This window comes from Pithys albifrons, chromosome Z (genome assembly GCF_047495875.1).
Source record: "Pithys albifrons albifrons isolate INPA30051 chromosome Z, PitAlb_v1, whole genome shotgun sequence".
Lineage (NCBI taxonomy): Eukaryota > Metazoa > Chordata > Aves > Passeriformes > Thamnophilidae > Pithys > Pithys albifrons.
In genome coordinates, this window is record NC_092497.1 from 27,344,416 (window position 1) to 27,360,706 (window position 16,291).

The following is a 16,291-nucleotide window of genomic DNA, read 5'->3' on the forward strand; positions in this document are numbered from 1 at the left end:
AAAAAGGAATATAAACTGATTATCTGTGCAGACATCAAGGCAAAGGGGCTGCTGCCAGCAAGTGACATCCAGGAAGCTCTCCCATGCTCCCCAGGCAGCTGGGGCATGCAGGGAAGTTCCCCTGTCCCTCTTCAGGCCCATTCTCTGCTCCACTGTGGCCGATAGAATTCATTATGGATCAGGAGTCAGGTAAGTTGGCCTTTTGCGAGCCTCCTTCAACATCATCGTAATTCATTTGTCGACATCAGCCACAAAATGAGTTTTGTATTATTCCTTTTCTTTAAATTCAGCATTTACTTAACCTTTATTCTGCTCCCCTCCAAGGTGCCGAAGGATGCTCCTTCCAGCAGGCTGTGTTCAGCTCAACAGTGTGCTCACCAGACCAGCACCCAGCAAAAGTGCTCCCACGGCCCCTGGCTGTACCCTTCTTGTCCTGGCTGGGATCTGCCTGCTGGCTTGCTCTCATCCCACACCCTTGCACAGAGAGGACAAGCAAAAGAATAAGACACAGATATGCTTTTGCTCATTTACACCCAAAGACCATTGTTTTTCCTTCATATTTATGTAAGTGCAGAAAATACACCCAGATTTCCAAAGCTTTAACAAAATTGAGCTGTAGCTCAGACACTTCCACAAGTTCTACTGTGACACTCACAGCAACCTGTTCCCTCCCATTTCTTCACCTGTCAACAGCTGTCAGCATCTCTCTGCATCCTGGACCCTGGAGTTTATGTGCAAACTGAAGCCCCCTTTAACCCCTTCTCACTTACGTAAAACATTGTTCTCCTATGACACTCTAGGTAACTCTTTCCTAAAGAGTAAGTCAAATCTGCAGCTGCATCATGGATACCCCCAGGCAAAAGTGGACAGCAGAGCAGAGAATCCACTTTTTCAATGTTGGGCTGGTCAAACATCCCAGTAAGAGGGATGAGCCTGAGGCTGGAGACCAAATATTTAGTAACTTGCAACAGCACTTCAACATTTTGGTGACATATAGCCTGCTCAGTCCAGCAGTGACACATCATATCCCTAAAGTACAGTCCTTTTTATCTCAGCTGAGATAATTTCATTAAATAAAGAAAACTCAGGCATTTCCTGCTGTCTTCCTTGAAAGGTATTAGAGGCTGTTTCTAACAAATTCTGGAAACAATCACAAATTGTCTCATTCACACCCACACCACCAAATCTGAAATTAATAATAAATCCAAATTTTTGCCCACTTTTCATGAGTTTAGGTGTACCATGAGGACAAGCATCAGGAAATGGAGAAAGACACTCTATTCTTTCCATGCTTTTTTTAGACAACTTCAATATAATAATAATGGCAAACAGAAGGCCAGCTGTCTGTGGGTCAGTTCTCATGGCAGTTTGTAACAGGACTACAGTTCTCCAAAAGGGTCCTGGGTCCAAACTGAGAAATGACATCTGGTGACTAAACACATGCTGCTGTTGTATGGGAAATGGAAAAAAAACCATTCTGCATCCTACCATACCCTACCTTTTCCATAGCACTATGACAGGATTACTGGCATCTCACAAACCGCTGAGAAGGTGAAGGACAAAGTAGTGGAATCTGAAATCAACATATATCAAAACAAACACAGCCCGTGTGCCTGGAGGGGTGGGGAATACAAAAGCCAAGTAAAAAACTCATTAGTCACACTGATTCTCACCTCCTGTCTGTTGTCGTAGGATGTAAGCACTTTCACATCAAATAAATGCCACGGATTTTCTCCTTCACCCCCTTCACCCCTCCCCTTTCTATCTCTCTCCAGGATCAGAGCTCTTCACATAAGCCTGGAGTGCCCACAGTGATGATTATGGGAAGCACAAGACATTATCAAGGCAGGAAACACTCATGCAAGAAAACTAATCTCAAGGCTCTAAGTTTTGAATAGAAAGCCCTCAGGTTTCGTCTTTCAGCTCCGACCCTGGTTTCACAACATCACAGGATAATTCAGATGGAAGGGATCTTAGGAAGCCCATGACTCAGACTCCTCCTCAAAACTGGGTCAGCTATGAGGTCAGGATGCATTGGATGCGTTTTTACTTCCTAGCTGTTTCAGAAAGAAAAAAAAAAAATCAAAAAAACCCCCAAAAAATTAAAAATGAGATAAAGGGAGGTTTGGAAGGAACACACCATGTGGATTTTGCAGACACTGAATTAATTTGCTGTGCCTTTCAGAGATCTGTGTCGCATTGTCCCTCTTTACAAAATAAAATTTCATTAAGTGAAGAGAGATTTATGCCACTTTTAGCAAAAAATATGTTAAAAAGTCTCAAAGCCACTACTCCTCTGAAAATAATAAATAGAGTTAGATTTTGCATTTACATGTATTTATAATAACTGGTACCCAGTTCATCTGGACTGAGAGCTGACACATCAGCTTCAGGTCACCGCTATCTGAAATGGCAGAGCTGCTCTATTTAATCCCCCCACTGGCACTCATGCATAATACAAAGCACAGGCAGACACCTAAAAACCAATGCTAAGTCTACCAGGTCTGGGATATTCAAAGGAATTCAAGGGTAACAGGCTCTCATTTGCCATTACAGTTCAATAGCAAGCGGCAGCCTAACTCCCACGGGCTCCACTGAAAGTTCCCACTGGCAAATCCCACAGCACCTCTTTGTCTCTATTGCTTTCCATGCAGATTCATTAATGGCAGACAGACAATTCCCTACGGAACCCCAGGCACCTCAGCCTCTTTCCCTCTCCTCACTATGAAAGGCACCATGAACAGTTTTGATTGCTTTTTTTAAAGCATACTAAGACTTTCCTAATTTGCAGTGGATTTTTCATACTGCAGGTTCAGTTGTTTATAGTTGGTGGGAGAAAGGCGACAAACACCACACCACAGCACTGCACACCTGGAATGCTATGGCATCACCCTGGAACAACCAGGACACTGCTGCTACTGTGCTGGTTTAGAATACGTGCTATGGGCAAGCCATTCATAAGCCTTGAGGATCTGAGGACAATTCCCGGCAATTTTACTGGGAGTTGAGATATCACATACCATGAAGAAACCAGGCCCTTCACACCTTAGTAAAGCTCATTTCACAGCAGGATCTGAATTTGGTACCAGGTCCCAAAAACACTAGGAAAAATATTTTGACCCTAAAGCTAACAGGGAAAGAGGAACCTAATCCATTTCCCAGCTGACAGAATAAGGCAGGAAATCAATCTGGGAATTTTAATGCTGTTATTTACTTTTAACCAACCCAACCCTATGAAAAAGCAGCAGCTGCATTTATTAGACAAACAAGGAACTTCATGAATAAGAGGTCTTTACACAAAAAGTAGATGAGGAATTATATCATCATCGAGATTACATTAATTAGTCTTACCAACTTTGGATTAATTTTTTTGTTACAAGACAAGGAACAGAATGAATTCATAGTCGATTAATAAGGTTTGCAACATAACTCTTGACCATGTCTGTACTTTGGATTTTTGATCTTGGTAAAATTACTGGGAATGCCATTATCCTGCAGGTTTCTGCTCTTTGGTAGTTGTTGTCTTAGATAAAACAATGCAATTCAGTTTTCAGGTTTTGCCTCATAATTCTTTTAGAGAAGTTTGGTCTGGAAAATTTGGAACAAATAGTTGGCTAAAACAAAATATAATTTATTTCACCAAAACTGCATTTATCATAAAGCTCCAACTCATATTTATGGTAAAGTTCCAGGTTTTGGAGTAATGTTATAATGCAGTCATCTTTTCTTTCATTAAGGCCCAATAAAGGTACTGTTTCTAACAATGAGATGTTACCAAAGAAAAGATTTTCAAAACAACTAAAGCTGAGACACTGTCAGTTGATACCACTTTAACTTCAAACTCATAGCATGCCCTTAGGTCAATTAAAATTTTAACCTACTTACATGGCTATGTTGTCAGTTGTATTGGTTTTAAAGTACACGGCTTCTAAGTTAATTTTGGCATGCTATTTTTTAATGAATATCAGTAAGAGAGACTTAAAAAGAGGTCTGACTTGAAATTATAACTTGTCTGTGCATTAAATGCCCGCAGTCTCACCTTGGCCAGGCACACTGCTGGACAGCTATCTGCTTCTGCTTAATATTAATTTATTTAGGTATGAATTCCTTATTAAATTGTCTTTGTGCTAAGCTTTGAAGCTTTAGATGCTCAATTACAGACATACACATGGTCCAACAGGTATTCTGCTAACAATGAACATATGTTTTATTGGCCTACTTCTTTTCTAGCTCATTAAACACAGCTGCACTCTAACGATCAAGAGGAGAGAACCTTAAAACCCCAAGAACACCCTTCCTACAAAGGATCAAACAGAATGGGACCAACTGCTGCCTCGGAGCCACTGCTGCACCCAGGGCAGCAGTGCCCACACAGAATACAGTCAGGGGCACAGTCAACTCGCCTGTCCACTGACAACAGTGGGATGCATGAGAAACATCCACAGTCTCCTAGTTCATGTCTGCAGTGGATGTGTTTGAAGGGTGCTGCACCATTTCCTCTCAGCCCATAATCTGCTGAAGTCATTTGGCCAGCAAGCTGAAGTCAAAACAAAATGCCATCAGTGGGGCTCCTGCTTGAATGTTTGCTGGAGAAACGGAAATCCCATAAAGACCCAAACTGCATTTCCAAGGACTCGGCAGACAATGAAAACGACTCCCCTTTCTGCTGTCAGCCAGCACATCCCCACACCTCCCTCACACACTGCCTCAATTTGCATCCTGAAGAGAAAATACTGCAGTGAGAATTTCTCTTCTTCCCCCTCCCGCCGCCCCCCCCCCCTCCACCGAAGAGGGAAACAGTTAGCATTATCCTCCAAAAAACACCATGATTTCATTCCCTTTGAAACAACAGGGAACATTAACACATCAAAACTGTTCTTTTGAGCTCTCTGTTACCACAGACAGATGTCATTGTGTTGATTAACTTTACCTCAAATTTTATGGATACTTTTGGTTTGGGATTGTTTTGCTGTTTGTTTTTGGTTGTGGTCTGCTGGGGGATTTTTTGTTGTTGGTTTGGTTTTTTGTTTTTAAACTACAATTTCACTTTGAAATAAATGTGACATCAAAGACCTTGGCAAAAAATCAGTTCAGTCCCCAGCATTTGGCCAGTCTTTCAGGTGCAATACAAAGGAGTGTGCTCTGGACTTTGGCAAACATTTTCTTAAGTAGCAGAAGGGTACAGCTCTGTTACAAACTCCAAAAGGGGGAGGTAATTTATAAACACTCAAGTCTCCTCCTAAGCACCTTGGTTTTATAGGATAATTTCCCAACAACAGACCAGATCCACCACTTCTTACTTACAAAAGCTCAAAGAGAGTAGCAGAAGAATGCTAAATCAATATATAGAATTCTCACAGAAGAAAAAATAAGGCAAAGCACCTGTTTCAAATCAATTACATGCTAATTTTACCCTTTAATAGAAGCTACTGTTGTTGATAATACAGAAAAAAAATATGGGCATTACTGCAAGAGTGAGCATCTGAGAGAAGCCTCTTATCTGATAATCACAGAGATACTTCTCTCCTGAACTCAAAACTGAGGGAAATTTTTGACTAATTTTTGGCTGCAGTTTGAGTATGAGCATCATCACTTTTAAAAATTTTTAGTCAGATTGGTAGGAAGTATATGTACTGGTATTTTCTTCTTGCAGTCATTGCAAAAAAAAGCATCAAAAATTGAAAAGTTACATATTCCCCAAGTTTTGCATTGCAAGCATAGGAATTTTCAGGGTATGATCGAATATTTTGAAATGGTAGCCCTTTTTAGTTGCTTGCTAAAATCCCTGTGAACATGTAACTGCTGTGAGAGCAGTCTGCATAAAAGCTAAAGGAAAAATTGTACATCAAAGCCAAAAAAAAGCACAATTATCAAATAAGCATGTCCCTCCATCCCTTCAGCCAAGTGCTTTCCATGTGTGCATGAAGAGCACTTGCATCCACTTTCATTACTTCTCCTCCCACTTCCCTCCACTATGACCAACATTGGTTCTTACCATTAAGCCCAAGTTCATCACTTCCTCCTTCCACCATGCCTTTACTACAAGTTTTAAGAAACCTTCTGTATTAATTTTCACTTCCAATTCAAAACTGTCTGTGTTTAATGCAGAAGCCTCTCTTGTACCTTCATCACCTACCCGATGGCACTGTGCTGCAAAGGCAAGTTGCTTTGCACAGGGGACACCTTCTCTGCAGTTTTGCTCTCAGCAATTTTCCCTGCAATTTTCAAGCTCGATAAATAAAACAAAAATAAATCTCTTTTAACCCTTGCCAAATATACTACTTTCCCTGTCTGTTATGTAGTTTTTATCACAGAGTATATTCAATGATATTTAAAGGCACATGGATTTTATTATTCTATGATAGACCCTAACAAATACAGATCAATCACACCTATTTTTCTATCCTTTTTTTTCTAGCTCTAGATCAGATTTCCAAGGAACTCAAGGAATCTCAGCAGGTGACTGTTGGAAGTCTTGCTATTTGATTAAACTAAAGACAACTTCCATACCACATCAATCCTCCTCCCCTCTACTGCCCCACCAAAGATTTACACCCAAAGGAAAGTTTTCTACTGCTTCTGGAGAGGGAGAACAAGATACCCCATGAAATCTCCTCCAGAAGTTTGATGACAGCCAATGTAATTTATGTAAACAGCAACTGGGTGCTCCTGTGATGAATGACAGAAAAAGACAGAAAATCTTCCCATTTCCCAATAAATATTTAACAGAAGATGGTGCTGAAGAGGTTTCATATTACCAAGACTTCATTACTTTTACACAACATGCTACAGGCCATTTCCTGGAATATGTAAAGTAGTATACTAAATAATTAAAATGAGACTGTACTTTTCAAAATAAGCCAGACAGATAGACTCGGTGATTCAGCTACATGATTTTACAGGGTGTGTTTGCATACTCATTGTCTTGCAAAATTTGATTATCCATAAACATCTTCTCCCAGACATTATGATGCATTATGTATTCACACTTCTGCATTTATTTCAGGTTCCAACTCCATTACAAAACATACACAAAACATATTTAATGTACTAAAGCAGGGCACACAACCAAGTCTCCACCCATAGACTACTTTTCCCAAGGAAAACAAAGACCTTCCAAGGTATCTTCCTGTCATCAACCAACCAGCAAAGACTCCTGTTTTGTGACTCTTTTCCTCAAAGATCACATCTTTCCCTGTAGATTTGCTTTCAAAGTCACAACTCTGGACAACTCTGGGCTGGAGCTGCTTCACTACATATCAGTTGTCTGGCTAAAGACCTTCTGCTCCTTTCCCTCTTACTTCCATGAAACTGTCACCTACTTTACCTAAGTAAAGAATAAATCTGCACGTAAGAGAGATGGTCCAAAACATCCCAGTTTCATTGATGTCAGTAATTTCACTGACTTTCAAAAACCACTGTACTGAAGTGTTGGAACCATAAATGTGAGGAAAATGAGAAAGATGTGGCCCATCATCCTATTGCTGTTTAAGATCAATAAAACCCTGAATGTGGTGTGCAGATTTACACCAGTGGTACATTGAAAGACAGAGACTGACAGTCTCTTTCCTTTATTCAACAGTTTAAAAATGTGTCCTATTTTAAACTTCCCACTAATTAATAAATGAGAAGATATTAGAAATAATAAAATCAGACAGGCATTACACAGGAAAGTCTGTACTTACATTAGCATACAAAATAAAACCAGAATATCATTAGCTGCCTTAATTAAAAGCTTATGTAATAGTGCTGCATCTACTGTGGTTTTGTTCAGAAATGAGAAGCACTGTTTTGAGATGATAAAATCGGTAAGAGAATCACAAATCCTGAGCTCTGCAGAGGTGAAAAGCAAGTGTTACTTGAAATACACTAATTGTAGATGACATATAATGACTTATTTTTCACTTTAGTATCACACAGCTGTGTGATTTAATCTCTTTTGCCATTTGCTTTAAACAAATGGAAGTGTGATTCCCAAGGGGGAAAAAAAGGTCTTCCTCTCTCATTCACTTCCATGAAGTATTTCAGAAGAGAGTGAAACTCAGTATTCTGTGGTAGGAAAGGAGTTAATTTGCTGTTATCTGTTGCAGAGTTGAAATAAGATCTCAATTAGTCTAATAAATCAGTGTGATTCTGAACTGGGAAGATGCAGGTGCTGATGTTGCTCAACTTATATATTCTTGTATATTTCCATTTAATTTTATTCTCATTATAACTTACACTGAGCACTGAATGGCCTCTGTGCTCACCTATGTAGCCATTTCATGCTAAGAGCAGATGAGATATGTTGAACACAAAAAGGGCAATTTGGAATTAATTGTGTGTTCTCAATAGGGTATCTACTCAAGAAGAAAAATACTTAAAGTAGCCCAAAATATCACACCAGCTAAGGAGGCTCTGGTGAGCAAGGAACTCCATAGGTCGTATCCTACACTTTTAAAAGATTTCCTGCTTTCCCTCTTCTCAAGTGAAAGAACAATAGAAAGATTTTGTTTACTGTGCAGGACTAACAGTGGGAAAAAATGGTGCTATTAAAATTACTACAAAATGCATTAAAAAAAATTAACATAGGCTGAAAAGCATCTTTCCATGCCATTCTACACTGATGAGGGGTTGGCTTGTCACTGACTACAAATAATGCTGTTTAAACATGTCTCCTAGTTAGGGGGGTCAGGGCTAGTTTATCACTATGTGGGTGTAGCCAAAACTGTGTATTCTACACCCTTTGTGTCATTTCTCATGAACGGTTAAAAATGGACCATTTGCAGCAGCTGTCCAGGGCACACCTGACACCTCAGGCTATAAGCTGGGTGGGTATTAAAGAACCCTGTGAGACAGAGGAGTGTTTCTGTCATTACATTAATGACTCAGCTGTGATAACTCCCCTTCAGGGAGGCATCAGCACCTTCATACCCAGCCTGAGGGGTCATCAAAGATTCCAAAAATGTCCCATGACTCACAGAGTTAAATCACCCATTGTGAAACTTCTCGCCCTGGGGGAGGTACTGGGCCTTCCCACTTGAACCTGAGCTTATATAATCTTTGGGTTTTGGGACTATGGGTACCACTCATCAGATCCAGAGAAGGACCAGAAGCTCAACAGGACTGCAACTGCCACTCTCAACCAGACTGCAATCATCATCCTCACCAACAGGCTTTCCTTTCCTTTTACTATGCACTAAGGGGGCCACGTGGTGCTCAGCACAGGAGCTAACGAGCACCATTCCGTTCGTGTCCCAGGGCACTGGCTTAAATATCTGGGTTTTGTGGGTTAAACCCAATTTTTCACTATATCACTGTATTTATTGTAATCTTTTTACTAAATTGTAACCTCTCTTGACTCGGGTTCATTCCTACTGCCAGCATACCTTTAAACCAGCACACATGTAAAGTGTATGTTGTATGGGGCATTATTACATTTTCAGCTCAGAAGAACAGGTCAGATATACTCAGAAGAAGTTCTTTCATCAATAGTACAAAATTTAACTCACAATGGTCACATATGTCTAACTGTGATGACTTTTTTTTTTGGGGGGGGGGTGCAGTGGGTTTGCTAATCATTATTTAACAGGTTCAAACTGCAGAAAGCAATCTTATTCAACAAATTCCTCACCATGGGATCCTATTAACCACCTCCACTGCTGGCAGCAGAAGCCATACTCATCTGAGTAAGGCCCTGAGTTAGAGTTTCACTCCTTACACAAAGTCAGTGCTGAATTGGAACCACAGCCTGTACATATTCAGATGGCTTTTCAACACTGCGTATTTCACCTGGTTTTTACCACACTTGCATCAGCTTTACATTGTATACCTCTTCTGACTTCAACAAATTCATCTTACACAAATATGAAAAAAGAGCTAGGCCCACGCAGCATTGTTCTCAACCTCCCTGATGCAAACATAGAACAGGCACTTTCACACAATATCACTAGGCCATAACTGATGTTAAGGTAGCCTGTCTCCATTTAACTCTGGCCAGCACCAAACACCACACAGCTGCTTGCTCACTTCCCCACAAGCAGGACTGGGGAGAGAGTCAGAAGGGTAAAAGCCAGGAAACTCATGGGTTGAGACAAAGACAGTTTAATAGGGAAAGCAAAAGCTGCACACACAGGAAAAGCAACACAAGGAATTAATTCACTGATTTCAATGGGCAGGCAGGTGTCCAGACATCCCCTGGATGGAAGTGCCCCATCACACAGCAGTAACTTAGGAGGATAAATGCTACTCCAAACATCCGCCTCTTCTTCCCTCCTTTTATATACTGACCTTGATGTCACATGGTTTGGAATATCCCTTTGGTCAGTTGAGGTCACCTGTCCTGACTAGGTCGCCTTTAAAATTCCCATATACTACCAGTCTCCCCGTCCATGTGGCAGTAAGAAAAGGAGAAAAGGTCTTGGCTCTGTGTAATCACTGCTCAGAAATAAAAAAAGCATCTCTATATTATCAACACTGTGTTCAGCACAAATCCCAAACACAGTCCCATACCAGCCACTGTGGAGTTAACCCTACCCCAGGTCAAACCAGCCCACAGCCAACAATGTGCTCTTCTAAACCTCATCTAAATTACGAATGGAAAACCAAAGCAAATTAATCTGATGTACAGTTTTAAGAACATGTTCAGCAGAGCAATCACCATTAGCACTATCTGCCTTAAGAAATAGGAAGGAAATTCCAAAGAATAAGGAAAAACAATGGAGTTATAGGATACTAGACATTGTTTCTGGAATTTTTGCTTTTTCTATTACAAATTATCTTACAGCTCTAGAAACCACTCACCTTGACGGAAACCACTATAAATTGATTATTTTTTCAAACCCAAACTATTTCATTTGCTTATATGCTACAAGTTCTTCAGAAAGGACAGGCAGGGAAGGAGAGGTGGAAGGCTGGCTTTATATGTTAGAGAGTCTCTTGACTCTGTTGAAGTTGAGGTCAGCAGTGACAAGGTTGAGTGCCTGTGGGCCAGAATCAGGGGCAAGGCCAACAAGGCTGACACCCTTGTGGGAGTCTGTTACAGACCACCCAACCAGGATGATGAAGGGGATGAATTGTTCTACAAGCAGCTGGCAGATGTCTCAAAATCTCCAGCCCTTGTTCTTGTGGGTGACTTTAACCTGCCAGATATCTGCTGGGAGCTTCATACTGCAGAGAAGAGGCAGTCAAGGAGGTTCCTGGAGTGTATAGAGGACAATTTCCTTCATCAACTGGTAAAGGAGCCTACCAGGGGTAAGGCCCCGCTAGACCTACTGTTTACAAATAGAGACAGGCTGGTAGATGATGTAGTGGTTGGAGGATGCCTGGGGCATAGTAACCATGAAATAATAGAATTTTCAGTCCTCAGGGATGTAAGGAGAGCCACCATTAAAACCTCTACTTTGGACTTCCAGAGAGCAGATTTTGGCCTATTCAAAAAACTGATTCAGAGCACACCCTGGGAAACAACCCTTAAAGGCAAGGGGATCCAGGAGGGATGGACATGTTTTAAGAAGGAAATTTTGAGTGCACAGCAACAGACTATACAGTGTGCCGAAAGGCCAGCCAGAGGGGAAGACGGCCGGCTTGGTTAAATAGGGAGATTCTGAAAGAAATCAGGGATAAAAAGAAAATTTACAGACTATGGAAAAAAGGGCTGGCTACTTACAAAGAATTTACAGATAGAGCTAGGTCATGCAGGAAAAAATTAGCGAAAGAAAAGTGGAATTTGAAGTAAATTTGGCTATTTCAGTTAGGGATAACAAAAAGTCCTTTTATAAATACATTAATAAAAAAAGGAGGGGCAAGGAAAACCTCCATTCTCTGTTGGACTTGGAGGGAAATATAGTTAACAAAAATGGGGAGAAGGCTGAGGTACTTAATACCTACTTTGCCTCAGTTTTCACCAGTAAGACAGGTGGCCCTCAAGACAACTGGCCTCTGCAGCTGGTAGAAAGGGAGAGGGAGCTGAATAGCCCCACCTATATTCCAGGAGGAAATAGTTACTGACTTACTGAGCCAGCTGGATCCTAACAAGTCTATGGGACCAGATGGGATCCATCCCAGGGTGATGAGGGAGCTGGCAGAAGAGCTTGCCAAGCCGCTCTCCATCATCTTCCAACAGTCCTGGCTCTCTGGGGAGGTCCCAGATGATTGGAAGTTGGCCAATGTCACCCCAATCCACAAAAAGGGCTGCAAGCAGGACCCTGGCAACTACAGGCCTGTCAGCCTGACCTCCGTGCCTGGCAGGGTTATGGAGCAGTTCATCCTGAGTGCAATCACACAGCACCTTCAGGGTGGACAAGGGATTAGATCCATCCAGCATGGGTTTAGGAGGGACAGGTCCTGTCTGACCAACCTGATCTCCTTTTATGAACAGATGACCCACGTGGTGGATGAGGGGAAGGCTGTGGATGTGGTTTATCTGGACTTCAGCAAGGCCTTTGACACGGTCTCCCATCATATACTCCTGGAAAAGCTGGTAGCCAATGGCTTGGACAAGTGTACCCTCTGCTGTGTTAGGAACAGGCTGGAGGGTCGGGCCCAGAGAGTGCTGGTGAATGGAGCTGCATCCAGCTGGCGGCCGGTCACCAGTGGTGTTCCCCAGGGGTCTGTGTTGGGTCCAGTCCTGTTTAACATCTTTATTGATGATTTAGATGAGGGGATTGAGTCCATCATCAGCAAACTTGCTGATGACACCAAGCTGGGAGGGAGTGTCGACCTGCTGGAAGGCAGGAGGGCTCTGCAGAGGGATCTGGATAGAATTCAGAGATGGGCTGATTCCAATGGGATGAAGTTCAATAAGGCCAAGTGCTGGGTCCTGCACTTTGGCCACAACAACCCCCTGCAGCCCCACAGGCTGGGCACAGAGTGGCTGGAGAGCAGCCAGGCAGAAAGGGACCTTGGAGTACTAATTGACAGAAAGCTCAACATGAGCCAACAGTGTTTCCAGGTGGCCAAGAAGGCCAACGGGATCCTGTCCTGTAACAAAAATAGCGTGGCCAGCAGGACCAGGGAAGTGATCCTTCCCTGTACTCTGCATTGGTGAGGCCACACCTTGAGTACTGAGTTCAGTTCTGGGCCCCTCAGTTCAAGAAAGGATATTGAGGTACTGGAGCGAGTCCAGAGAAGAGCAACAAGGCTGGTGAAGGGACTGGAGCACAAGCCCTATGGGGAGAGGCTGAGGGAGCTGGGGTTGTTTAGCCTGGAGAAGAGGAGGCTCAGAGGTGACCTCATCACTGTCTAGAACTACCTGAAGGGAAGTTCTAGTCAGGTGGGGGCTGGTCTCTTCTCCCAGGCACTCAGCAATAGGACAAGGGGGCATGGGCTTAAGATCTGCCACGGGAAATTTAAGTTGGATATCAGAAAAATTCTTTACAGAGAGAGTAGTCAGGCATTGGAATGGGCTGCCCAGAGGGGTGGTGGATTCACCATCCCTAGAGATTTTTAAACGCAGATTGGACGTGGTGCTGAGTGCCATGATCTAGTAAATGGACTAGAGTTGGACCAAGGGTTGGACTCGATGATCTTGAAGGTCTTTTCCAACCCAATCGATTCTATGATTCTATGATTCTATGTACAAATTTTGGTCCTTTAAAAAGTATTAAAATTACAGTAGTCAAATTGAGTCATATTTTTGCTTCCTGGTTTTGCATTTGGCTGTTTATGGAGATCAAAGGTTTTCCTGTGTTCCTCATAAAGATTTAAACTACGTTTTTCAGTACATTATGAGTAAAGATCCTTCATGCTAAATGTCTGATGAAAAAACCTCCATCAATCAAGTTGCAATGCAGTTTTCCAGATCTGTGACTTTTCAATTCTATTTCCATAGCTATAGCATCTGAATAAAAGAAGTTAAAGGCAGCACCAGCCAAAAATGCTGTTCATTTCAAAGGTTAAAAGAATTAAAATTGCAGTGATTCCTGAAATCAAAGAGGTGAAGTCATAGGTAAATCCCTAGGCATCACTTCGGCTAGTTAACCTGACACCTCAATTAAATGTAAGAGCAATTTATTCAATTCTCAGTTTAGTCTGACACAAACCTTATACTTCCCCTGATTCCTAATTAGCCAAAGTACTTGTCTTCTTTCATGCAGATAATTTCATAACCATTAGTGTAAAGCCTTAACACATTTTTCTTTCAATCATATTTTCCTCCTGTTGACTGACACACCTTTTCTAGGGAGTGTACTTGTGCCAGTTTCAGCTTTGTGGGAACTTGCCCAAAGGTCTTTGGTATAGTTCCCATACACATAAAACAATGAGATATAATCATGGTGTTACCTATGTGAAGAGACATATGTCTTACCTTAGAAAATATGAATGGAAAATTATGCACTGGAGGAATGTAACTGTTTCCATTTGAGTATATTTATGAAGCTTAATTGAATAGTATTTACCATACGGTAGAATGCAGTGTGATTAATTCCTTGGAAATGTGTCCATGTGGTGCCTCTCTTTAAATAATTTAAGGGGTTTTTTGACAGAGCAGACTTTGTACAGAAAATAAATCAAACCCAAGAAGTTCTTTCTGTGTACATACAAAACTCTAACTACATACTGGGTCTGGCATGTATACATGTGGTATGTAATTATATCCAGTAAACCAAACTCAATATTTGCTTCTTAGTTCTATTTTGACTTATTAATTAAGAAGGCTTTTTGAAAGACAGTTATGAGACTTTACACATAAAGCTCATTGAAAAATGGACAAAAATATCAAGAAACATTCAACCACATGAAAATATTAAAAGTTTCGGCTAATTTTAAAATTCTTTCTAGTCTTTCTCTCATTGGATCTAAGCTGGTTTCCCTTCACAGTTATCAGAACTGATCCTGCAGAGGTGTCAGAAAGTGGAGGCACAAGGTCAGAGATCTTCTCAAACTCTGCTCAACTTTCTGGGGAAAAAGGACAGTCAAAATACCCAACAAGAAGAACATCAGCTTCCTAATAAGAAATTTCCATGTGCAGAGTCACTTTCTAGGACTTTGTATGCCATCTGTCTTTTAGAGGGAAGCAGCTTTACTCTCATTCCCACTCCCTGTGTAGTGGCTCCTGACGCATGACAGAAGCAAGTCTGAAACATGCGGACTCAGGTACTACACAATTAGAGCATAAAACACTTGTAACTTTTTGAATCACAAGCATGAATGTGGAATGTGATGACATCTCTCTGAGGGGAGGCTTCCAGCCCCCCCTGCTCTACCAATGCATTCTTGGACTTGGTAGTATCATATGCACCATCAGGATGATGCAAGGTTTTGCTTCATTCCTTTGCATGAGGCACCTCGTGGCACCATCCAGGCAGTAACTGTAGGTTTTATCAACATGAGTCAGCCAGAGAGACTGGCCTACTAGCTTCTTGGGCAGGCTTTGGTGCTCTGTTACCAGGGCAAGACAAGGCCATCTACACAAAACACACTGACAGGATCTGAACACAAAGCTGGTCCACCGTAGGTGTCTTTAAATACAAAAGCTCCACCAGCTTATCTTAGGATCAGTGCAATTAAACTGGTACAAGCCAGTTTAATTAAACCAGATGCTCTCATGTGGGCTCAATAGAAAGTATCCAGGTTAGCTTGCGTCTAAATGATTGCCAGTGCAAGCTAAGCTACTTTTGAGAGGTTTAAACCCACATATGTGTTCCTTTTCAAATTTGCACTAGCTTAACTAACCTATTACTAAAATGACAACTTCAGTCAAACTAAAACAAGTCTCTCCTGGCTAATTATTTAGACATTTTTAGAAATATTAATCTCTTTCACTAATCAGCTTGGTTTGCTGATTGTGGTGATGTGACTAGCCTGCCCTACCTTTGATTATAAAATGCTTTTTTGGCAATACGTGTACCAAGGACTAATAAGGCAGTAGTGGGTGCCTGCTTAATACACTTGAAAAAGTACTAAGGAGCAAGTTCCTGAATCAAGGATCTAAGACAATTAAAACCCATTGTACCTGCGTATGTCTTCAGCTCCTAATTCTGCTGCCCACTGGTCTTTTCTGCAACCTGATCTGCATGAAGCTGGTGTGAAGACAGAAGTTATTTTGCACTGCCAGCTGCAGAAAAACAGGAGCTCAAGCACAGTTGCAGTGTCAACTTGCCATGTCTCATCTGAATTTCACAACTGCACAGGAAAATCCCACCAGATTACTTAATCAATTACACCAAAAGTGCACCATTGCCCCTAAGACTTTTAGCTGTTGTGTTTTTACATGCTGCTCTACCTCTCACGCTAATGGAAGAAGTTAGACCAAAACTTTGTGAGAAGTAAATCACACAGTTCAGAGTTTCTCCTTAATGCATTTTTAAGT

At 41.6% G+C, this 16,291-nt stretch overlaps 1 protein-coding gene across 6 annotated transcripts in view; it reads right to left on the reverse strand.

Annotated features, from left to right (window-relative positions):
* The window catches only part of ARHGEF28 (Rho guanine nucleotide exchange factor 28), an 81,149-nt gene that overhangs the window by 15,097 nt on the left and 49,761 nt on the right, over positions 1-16,291 (reverse strand). The window contains exon 27 of one of the 6 annotated variants that reach the window (XM_071581021.1): positions 417-474. The exons of the other annotated variants lie outside the window; for them this stretch is intronic. Within the exon in view, the coding sequence (XP_071437122.1) occupies positions 463-474 (12 nt within the window). The 3' untranslated portion in view covers positions 417-462. Of the gene's footprint in view, positions 1-416; positions 475-16,291 lie in introns of those variants that run through there. 6 annotated transcript variants of the gene reach the window in all.